Raw genomic sequence first — 10,806 nt, forward strand, 5'->3', positions numbered from 1 at the left:
GATGATGTTTTGGTAAGACCAGAGCTTCTTATGACAACCATTTACCAAAATGCCATTCTTGGCCCTTTTGTTGGTTTAATTCGAATATTTTTCTCAGTCTAGTAATTAGAAGCATTAGAAGCTCAGCTTAAACCTTAAATCTCTCGAATCCCTTAAATCGAATCGCTCAAATCTCTGTATGAGAAAATGATGTAATATGAAAGCGATTCGAGTGAATCACGAAGGGAATCGCGTCGTTTAAGGATTAATAAGCGAGCAGCGCAATCACGACAGACATTGCCATTATCTCACTACGATTCATTCCCCTTGTAATGCGTTGCATGAACAATGCTGATTCAGGTACGGCTGCGAGGGTGTGGCGGAGTCCGCTCTCGTCGACGACACCCTCAATGGGAATCCCCGCTCGTCGTCCACGTCGTCGTCGAGCGCGATCCTGCCTCAGTCTCACGCCCTTCAGTCGGGATCCGCGGGATCGATCGACGCTGCGGACACTTCCGGGTCGAGAAAGTACGTACGAACACACCCTCGTGGTCTCTCGTGATACCCCCATCCCTCTTGCAGAGTTTGATCCGCTTGCCATCACCGTCCCATCGCTTCTCTTTTGTGTGCCCAAGTTGTTGCTTCTGTTTGTTTCACTGTAACGAACGGCGTTCTCGTCGAAATAAAACGCTCCCCGTTTTCTCGTAAGCAATCCTATGCAGATTAAAGCCGCTGTTTGTAGACGATGTATTCGCATTATCGCTTACGGGATGCTGTACAGAGTATTACGAAGGGATGGAATCGCAAGCGTTAAACCAGGAAATCCACACTGGCGTCCGAGAGACACCACTCTGCTTGCTTTTTGATTAAACCACGATATTGTATCGCATGTTTTCCACTGTAAAATTTTTCCTTCTTGTTTTTCTATAAAGCTGCCCTTAGAGCTGCTCAATATTATTGTACTATTATTTTATAATATTATTGATGTTTGCTTTGACCAATTGAAAACAAAATAGTCTGGAGACTCAATATAACTTCCAGATCGATAATATTGTGCAATAATATCCATCATTTAAGAGCCGCTTATGAAATGTTGGATTTATTTTTGAAATTAAAATAGACAAAAATTTACATAGATTATTAAACATTAAGATCCATTTTAATCAAATATAGAGTTCTTTCTCTTTTTTCACGTTATTCATTTATCGATTCCTTTTCTACTTATTATTTTTGAAACACGTGACTTGTTCCCGCAATCATAGTATATTTTAAAGTGAAATGCATAAGAATGCAATTTTCGCCGTTTGTACTTTCGTATACAGATCTCTCTTGGTTTCTGTACGTTGATCTAAAGCACGATCGGAGAGTAAAATAAAATTTCATGCCCCGTTGATAGACAATGAACTTTGGAACTTTTCTGTTACAAAATAAAATAGACTTTTTAAAGGCTAGAGATTTGGCTTTTTTCTTCGTACTTTGTTTTAAAGAACATGTAGCACTCTGTTCATGATGGAAGTAAATGAATAGCTGGATCAAATGCAACAGAAAAACGCGAGTGTTGGCTTGTGCCAGGCTTGCTTTGTATTATACTGGTTTCCGCGTGAAATTGTTGTCACAATCGCATTTCTCTATTGACGTTGCGTTGCTGCAATGCGTGATAAATGAACTACGTTGAAAACAGTTCTGAATGATTATTCGTTGGACTGCAACCACATTATTGTATGAAGACATATAGACAAAGCAAATAACAAGCGTGAACGAGCATGAATGAACAACTTGCTTCAATAAGTTCCAATGACAGCAATATGTTCGCAATGCGAGTTTATTATTTGCTTCATCTAAGGTAAACGTCCTACATGCACCTACTATGTCCTTTCTGGACATTTATACAAAATTTTATATATTTGTTTATATTAGATGTTATAAATCTCAAATGCTTTTTAAAATATAATATTATAATTTAATTGTTATCCTTAAATACAATTAAATTATAATATTGTAATGGAAAAGCATTTGGAAAATTAATAATAATAAATTGTAGTATGTCCGGACACAGATAGATATCCGGTCCCTGGGACGTTTAACTTGGCTTGATTTTAAATTCAAATTTCAAATTTTTTTTTTTTTTTAACTTAAGAATTATTTTGCGTCTGTTTGTAGAGTATACCAAGTGAGAATACCCTGGAAAATTTTTTCCCTCTCTTAGAGAATGAGCTTGACGGACACCTGTTACAATCTCTTTACCGACAATTTATCCTTAGTTATTTCAACTTTGTATAGAGTCCTCGGTCCCTCACGAGCGCACGGTATACATAATTTTACATCGTTTCCAGCTACGAAAGCGTAATTTCTCTTCGCCCTCTCTCGCAAAGGACGTTTTATTTTACAACCGCCGTAAATAATCTCCTGCCGCGGCCGACTCGTGTCGCAGCCGACTTCGATTAGCACGCGAGGATTTCTCGTGGCGGAGCGATAACGGGGGCTCTTTTGCGGTGAATCGATAGCGCGGTTTACGAGCGAGACGGCACAGCCGATCAGACGACTTAACAAGCGGAAATCAATTTGTCATTCTACCGTAGCCGATGACGCGTTCTCGCGAATGCTTTAACAGAACAACCAAACGATTCCGCGAGACGTACACGGCCGGACAACGACGCAGCAAACTGCTTATTTTAGACGATCGTGATTCGCCACGAAATGTCGTGAACTGGAATTCCTCGAAGTCACGCGAACGCGACCACAATCTCGCTTCATGAAGTTCCGCGATATATGACGAGGGGAAGAGAAAGAAAGAGACCAGAGAGAACTTCAGTTCAGGATATCGCGTGACCGCCTTGTGACGCTACGAGACGAATTTAAACAAATCAAACGCAGCCGAGCCAGGAATAGTAATCGTTGTTAAATGAAAGTTTTGGATTCAAAGCAGGCCGATAAAAATAGCTGGACGTTTCTTCGAATCTGCATATCGCTATGATGGAATTTGTGAGCTTGCACTGTATGTTATATCGCTAGTTTCCTTGTTGAACAAATAAGATCTGTAACTCTTTGTTTCCGTTGCGGTTCTTACAAACAGTTGTGTCAATTTTTATCGATGCTAGTCTTGACTCTTTATTTTTCTTTTTTTGTATCGCAAATGCACGTAAAAAAGAACGCAAGAAGTTAAAATATTTTTACAAATGTACATTCATGGTTCTAGGGAAAATGTATCTCTTGTGCTAGTATTTTTTATTGCTTGTGATTGTATGATAAGAAAAATTATGAGTATGCCTGTTTAAAAAGCCAGACGACGCAAAAAGACTCTCTAAAGTCTTAAATACGATAAAAAAGCACAGTAGAAACAAGGAATAACGGATTACGTTTACACCCTTAATCGAATTTAATAATATCTGTATGAAACTGATCAATCACAGTCCATTCTTCAGAGGACTAGTTATGATTAACAGGCCAATTATTTCAATCTATCAGAAAATATGTAGTGCACAGTACATAGTTTCTGATAGGTTGAAAACTGTTATTTCCTGTTCCTATTACCTACGTTTTTTTTCATTTTGTGTAAGACTTTAAAGACGTCTGAATTCTCGAGACTTTTACACTAAGACGTCTTTTTGACCAAGACTTGTATTGCTTGACTATTCAATGGACACTGCGACGATAGCGCGACTGAACCGAACTGCGAGATGAACTGAAACGTTCCTTGACCCTGGTTTTTCTTGGCTTTGCGCTACAGTTATTGCGAGAAACCCGACAACGAGACCACAGAGATGGGCGGCGTGCCGCATGTGGAGGGTGGCCTGAACAGCGAGCTATACGCAGTGCCAGTGAAACGACGACAGCCAAAGGACCAGAAGAACAATGCGATTCTGCAGAACAATACCCAGGAGAAACCGGCGGACATGGACAGCACCGATTCCGAGGATAAGGACGAGAATCTGCCGCCGGGCTGGCAGAAACACGAAGGTAGATACTGGAGTGGAGTCGCGTTAAATAGCAAAAAAAGAACTTGTTTCAAGTAATCAAGACAATCGTTGCTTCAATCATTTCTTGTACTATGACATACAAAAGAACTTAAACAATAGGACAGTAAAACGTAAGCAGTAAGCAAATCAGCATTTTGGATTTGTTACCGAGTATCTTATAATCTCTGCCTTACATTCTCCGCTGTGATTAGTCGATTCGCTTACTGCTTACGTTTTTACTGTCTTGCGTTTTTTATTCTATGGTTTTAACTGTAATAATTTTTGTAACGCATTAGGAATTTATCATCTTGAGAAATTGTGTCAAAATCTATTAATTATATTGAGATAAAAATAAAGTAGAAATGTTAATGTAGAGATAAAACTTTTCTAGATTCTAAAAAGTTGTTTTCGAAAGTCGAGCATTTTCTCGGAAAGTTCCGGACAATCGAGATATTGATGCTGGAAAAAGCTCGTATTTAACGCTAAATGTACGATTATCGGTTCATGATAGCGATGAGTACGATTTTCGTATCAAATCCGTGTTTCCGGAAACGTGGCAGGGATTTAGATAATACTTGGTAGAAAATAAATTGCTAAAGTGTGTGTGTGTGTGTGTGTTGTAAAGAGATAACACAATTATAAAAAGAATTAAGTTAAAAATATTATTTAAGCAGAGGTATACAATATCAGATTTTTATTTTCTCCATTTTTCTTACCTTTTTTTTTATTTATGAAAGTATTATATATTCACAAAATTGATAACCGATAATTATATCGCGACTATGATAAATTTTGGCTTTCGAATTTTATTGACGATCGAATCCAATGCTATTTTAGATGAGAATGGACCTTATTATTGGCATGTGAAAAGCGGAAATATACAGAGAGAACCGCCAGAAGCTCCTCTGCATTCGAAAACGGAGGCACGCCGGAGCCTTGTTAAAGATAATGATAGCGTAAGTAAATAATTTGTCAAAACATGTTATAATTTATTATTATAGAACAACGTAAATTATCGTCTAAATAAATTATTACATAACGTAAATTATTAATAAAAATACGCACTATTGATTAAGATTGTATAACATTAGTTCAAAGCTTTCCATTCAATATCATAATTTTTGTTTGTAAATATTATCGTTGCAGATAAACAATTTTCACACTTTAAGCGGTATGGTGAACACAGTGACTCGCAGCAACACAAGCTCGGCTCTGGATCAGGAATTAGAGAACAAGAGGAAGGTGGAATTAGCGCTCAAGTAAGCAAATCTCGATTGATTTATAATTTTTTTGTGGTTGCCGTCGATTCATCTTTATTTCTTTCTTTATTTTCTCAGACGAAGAAGCTATCCTGCCAGAGCGGACTCCGAGGGTAGGGACAAGCCAATCAGATTTGCCGTGCGATCCTTGGGTTGGACGGAGATCGCGGAAGAAGATCTGACACCCGAGAGAAGCAGCAAGGCTGTCAATAAGTGTATCGTGGATCTCTCACTCGGTAGAAACGATCTTTTGGATGTCGTCGGACGATGGGGTGATGTAAGTTCCTTCACAAACTTTAAGTAGGTTAAATGTATTATTAATCATAAATTTATAAATATATACGGAATGGAAATATAATGTTTCAATGTACTGAACAAATGATAAGGTTCAAACTGAGCGATATGATTTGTAAAAAAGCATATTTAGAATTCTTTTATTCCTTAAGTATAGTTAGCGATATACTGATTTCGATTTTACTACGGTATAAGAGATATGTTATTACGCCATGAGAGATATGTTACGAAATATTTCAGGGCAAGGATCTATTTATGGACTTGGACGAGGGCGCGCTCAAACTGATCGATCCGGAGAATCTCACTGTACTTAACACTCAGCCTATTCATACAGTTAGAGTGTGGGGCGTAGGAAGAGATCACTGTCGGTGAGTAAATTATTAATAATGTTTAAATAAATTAGAGCACTGAATTTTTGATCGAAATTTACAACTTTTAAAATATAGAATTTTATACAATAAATATTAAATCTATTTACTCTAACTATTAATTATTATTTACATTGTTTTCATAAATGTCTACTCTTTTTTGGATGGATCTAATAGCGAAAGGTAAGATATATAATAAAATGATATAAATTATCGCATAAAATGAAGTACAAAAGAAAATTAGAAGAAAAATTCTCAATCTGACAAATATTCGATTTTTAAATGCGTATTGCTTTCAGGGACTTTGCTTACGTAGCAAGAGACCGATCGACCAGGAAACACATGTGTCATGTGTTTCGTTGCGACATACCGGCGCGCACGATTGCAAACACGCTTCGTGACATTTGCAAGAAGATAATGATCGAGCGTTCCCAACATCAGAATCTCGCGAAACCGGTGGACATCAACGGCCGGACAAGTCTCGCAACGAGACCTACGAATCTGCCCACTGAACATCGGCGTTTCCACAAAAATGGTCAGGCACTAGTCAGTAAGTAACCAAATAAATTAGATCTTTTATTTTAATATATGTTTCGAAAAATTAAATATTTTATTAATCCTGCTGATCTATTACTATACGATCATATTATTTAGGTCAGTATAATTGAAAATTCTAAAAAATAAAAAATTTTTTGCAGAAAAATATATTTTATATTAACAGTCAAAATCATCAAATGCCAAAGAAAAAGTTTTTAAATAATAAATTTTACTAATAAATACACTAGCAGAGTTATATTTATTACGAGAGATATATTTATAAAAAAAATCTTTTAGTTAATACAATAAGTTAACGGAAATTGATTCATGAATTAGAAATCAGACTTTTAATAAATAATTACTTGAAAGAGAGTGAGACAGACAGTGAGATAAATTTAAGAAGTTAAATAACTCTCATGTTATATCTTTGCGCAGCACAATCTTTTCCAACACCGATGGAAGAACCGAAAAAGGTGTTGCGAGCGCAGTATCTCGGATCCATGCAAGTCAATCAAGCGACTGGCATGGAAGTGCTGAACGAGGCGATAGAACATATCGTGACGAACACGCCGATCAATCAATGGCGAAACGTCAACGTCGCCGTAGCTCCTAGCATGATTTCCATTCTTACGCCCAACGTAAGTAAAGAAACATTGACGTCGACAAAATTAATAAAAGTGCAGTCAACTATTCATAATATTGTAATTTTTTCAGGACGACAAGCTCATCACCGAATGTCGAGTACGCTACCTGTCATTCCTCGGTATAGGCCACAACGTAAAGCAATGTGCTTTCATTATGCACACCGCACAGGACTTGTTCATCGCACATGTCTTCAATTGTGAACCCAGCAGCGGAGCTCTCTGTAAGACAATTGAAGCCGCTTGCAAGGTAAGGATTCTCTCTCAAGGACTAAATCCTCTTAGCTAAACGGAAATGTTAGATGAAGAAGATATTTCTGTTTCTGTTTAAGCTGAGGTACCAGAAATGCTTGGACGCACATCCACAGGGCTTCAGAAACGCCAGCAGTCTTAATACTCCAAGCGGCAGAGGCTTAGGCGCAACTCTGAAGTCTTTAGTTGGATCTTTAACTGGCCGTAGGAACAAGCAGGGCGAGTCCTGAGACGAGGCTCTCTCGCTGCAGGTAAACTACTTTTATCAAGATATCTTCCCCCCCAACATTAAGAAGTTTTATTATAAGTTAATTAATAATCTTCACATTAAGTCTAGAAATTTAAATTAAAATACAGAAATATATATAAATATATCCCATATATATTCAGTTTGTAATTATTATAAGATATAAATAGAATTGTTGGGGATGAAAAATTTTAACAAGCAGCTGGATATTTTGGATTATCAGATTAGTCCCCCGACTGTCTAGGAACTCTGGCCACTGCCTGCTGAGCGAGAGGTGATTCGACACAGGCATCTGCAGTCGCCGTTGACACTCAAGTACTTCGGCGGCTCGCCGCCGAGCGCGTCCCTCAAGTCGCTGCTATCGCCCTCCCTGGACACCAGGCGTATCCAGTTCACCCGTTGGGAAAGCAATCCCTAGAGAAACGTCGGGATCGAGCCTGATGTGCCGGGAGGCAGCCATAGGGCGAATGGATATTCTCTTTACAACGTAAACGACTGAATTTCGCGAAGAATTGCGCAGAGTGCTATACCAATACCACAGCTATAGTGGACTACGCTTACTTATGTCGATATGATGTTATGTATGTTAATGCAATGAATCCGATGAAGAAGGGAGGTTGTCGCGAATTTACCGCGTTCCATCGAGATGACGTCGATCCTGTCGCGGAAATCCTTAAGAGGCAGCGTATACCAGCTTGTGAGCAACATTCGCAAGAAATCAATGGGAAGAAACAGCTCTGAGGAAGGTAGGGAGGCGGGGATGGGGAGAAGAAAGCGAAAGAATCGGAAGAGTTTGAAGAGCAAAATTGTTTGTATATACAAGATGGTGATTATCGCGCTAAGTTTTAATCAATTCGCTTGCTCGAGGGAAAGATGGGGAAGGAGCCCGCCGGTGGGATCTCGCGAGCGAATCAGATTGTATGCGTGTCGGAGTGTGAATGAGCTCTGCAATTAGCGTAATAGTAAGTGTATATCCGCGAAGGCATTCGAGGTGATTCGAGGGGAGCCATAGAGAGCTTGCATATATATAAATATAATATATAACACAACATACACATATTATACACGTGCGTGTGAAATCTCGGGTATATACAGATTAGAGAAGCGAGGACGACGACCAGAGTATACACGTATACGCGGAGTGCGGAGAACGTATTTCAGTTTGCACACGCACACATACACACCCACATATACGTATACACAGGCCAGCACCGCGACCGGATATTCCACGGACGTCATCGCGTTTTCTTATTTTGGCGATGGTGCGCCAATCGAGCGCGGTAGATCCAGGGACAATCCGCAAACACATGCGCGCACGTTTACACGACGGCCAATAGGGAGTTTATTTTTTATGGCGAATTAAATAGGAGCTTTACGGGAGAGCTTTGCAGCACCTCGGAGATCACGAAGCCGATACGACAAATACTTATACCGCGACCGTCCTTTAGATTTCAACCAGGGGTGGGGGGAGGACAAAGGGGGAGGAATAGCACTTAGACGAAAAATCAGTGGTGTGCAATAGTATCGAAACCACGCGCGATCGTAGTCGGTCGTTGTGCGCGCAATAACGTTTACACAACATCTAGAAGAAGCGCGGTGATAATTGTTAAACCAAGAATAACGACGGTATTAATAATTATTATCGTTGGTGATAATTGTTATCCTCGTAAACGCAAACGCTAAATAATTGTTACCGCTAGGCGCATCGTAGCACGACGAATTGCAGTTAAAAAAAAAATCGTATGCATATCAGGCCATCGCAATTTCTCCGATCGCTACCCCAGTGAATAGAGACGCACGCTCGGAAGTATGCTCGTACCAGAGAAGTCATTAACACATGAAAACACGTACGAAGACTTATTCCCACAGCATTTAGACACCCACGTCTCATATACGGTAGGAACATATACAAGCCCATGGACTGCACTTCGCACTAGCGATCGCCGCTATCTCGTAGAATTTAGCTGGGAACGTAACTTCGGGCACGTTTCGGTGGTAACACTTGTATAAATCTGATCGCATCGCATCTCGAATCCACGATACATATATACATTCGCACGCGTGCATACTGATGACGATTGATGCGTAAAGAAGAAACTCACCGCTGTTTTTCTGGTTACAAAACACTACGATTAGACGAAAACACGTGCACTAATACAATACACGCCTAATTTGTAATTAACCCCCTTCATTGATTTTAATCTTTTAATTTTGTACGATAATCATAAAAAGAGTAACTTGATATGTTAAGGATTAATAAAATAATAAATTGTTCATCAAATCCCATGTTCCCAATAAATCTAGGTGGCATTTATCGATGATTACATGTATCCAGAGAGGAAAGTGAGCGAGATATGGGATTGTGAGCCACTGAAATTGCATCCTCCTATTTTCCTCGGGAGACAGCCTTTCCCATTCAGAGAACGCAGTCCTCGTCGTCCTGCGAGGACGGTCACGTCGTATGAGCCATCGTCGTTGCGAGAGATACAAAGTTGTGCGGGACCCAGAACGAAGATATTTCTATGTAGCGTTATAAGTAAGAGAAAAAAAAAAAAAAAACATACACCGAGAAAAGCGGAAAGAAGAGAGGCGAGATATAATAGAACGTTGCGGGAGAGTGTGCGTGAAAGAATGAGTATGTATGAGTATATGCTGATCGGGGAAGGCGATTATTATTATTATTATTATTATTATATAAATAGTTCATCGCGATATTTCTCTCTTTATCAGTCATCATCGACGCGAGATTTTTTCTTCTTTCGTTTCATATTGCGAACTAACGTTTAAATGTCACATAACATCACGTACCTTGTACAGGGAACTCGAGAGAGAAATAGCCGGTGGTGTCGCGAGTCTGTGAAACACGTGGAATGAAGGAGTTGAAGGCGTTGAAGCTCACTTCGCGAAGTCGAGTCGCTCCTGGAAATCGCAAATCCCGATATACATCAATTCGACGACGAAGATTCGCAGGAGCGAGATTCTTCGCGAATGTCCGCCCGCGTTTCCTTCGACTCACCCTTGCTTTTTTCTTTCCTTTTTTTCCTCAGAGGGAGAACAGCCTCGAGAAGCGCGCGAGAGAAATTAACAAGTGGTGTGGCTGTAAATATGATATGCAAGTATAGAGAGTAAGGCCGAAGCTGTGGGATTTAACGAACATATACACGTTCACGAAAAACGTCATCGCACCGCACACGTGTCGATGCACAGTCACTCGCATTCACGTATACACACATACACACCACACACACACACACACACACACACACACACACA

General features: G+C 39.6%; 1 protein-coding gene across 7 annotated transcripts in view; it reads left to right on the forward strand.

The window, feature by feature from the left end:
* Positions 1-10,689, forward strand: part of LOC108749711 (protein Fe65 homolog) — a 185,912-nt gene extending 175,223 nt beyond the window's left edge. For 4 of the 7 annotated variants that reach the window (XM_018488616.1, XM_018488615.1, XM_018488617.1 and 1 more), the window contains 12 exons: positions 340-507; positions 3,707-3,936; positions 4,773-4,891; positions 5,082-5,194; positions 5,273-5,471; positions 5,729-5,856; positions 6,034-6,039; positions 6,156-6,406; positions 6,829-7,031; positions 7,108-7,284; positions 7,367-7,537; positions 7,757-10,689. In XM_018488616.1, the coding sequence (XP_018344118.1) occupies positions 340-507; positions 3,707-3,936; positions 4,773-4,891; positions 5,082-5,194; positions 5,273-5,471; positions 5,729-5,856; positions 6,034-6,039; positions 6,156-6,406; positions 6,829-7,031; positions 7,108-7,284; positions 7,367-7,516 (1,744 nt within the window). In that variant the 3' untranslated portion in view covers positions 7,517-7,537; positions 7,757-10,689. The remainder of the gene's footprint in view (positions 1-339; positions 508-3,706; positions 3,937-4,772; positions 4,892-5,081; positions 5,195-5,272; positions 5,472-5,728; positions 5,857-6,033; positions 6,040-6,155; positions 6,407-6,828; positions 7,032-7,107; positions 7,285-7,366; positions 7,538-7,756) is intronic. The other 3 variants (XM_018488619.1, XM_018488618.1, XM_018488620.1) reach the window with 3 other exon arrangements.
* Positions 10,690-10,806: the final 117 nt, after the last annotated feature.

The sequence above is a fragment of the Trachymyrmex septentrionalis genome, unplaced genomic scaffold (genome assembly GCF_001594115.1).
Source record: "Trachymyrmex septentrionalis isolate Tsep2-gDNA-1 unplaced genomic scaffold, Tsep1.0 scaffold31, whole genome shotgun sequence".
Classification (NCBI taxonomy): Eukaryota; Metazoa; Arthropoda; class Insecta; order Hymenoptera; family Formicidae; genus Trachymyrmex; species Trachymyrmex septentrionalis.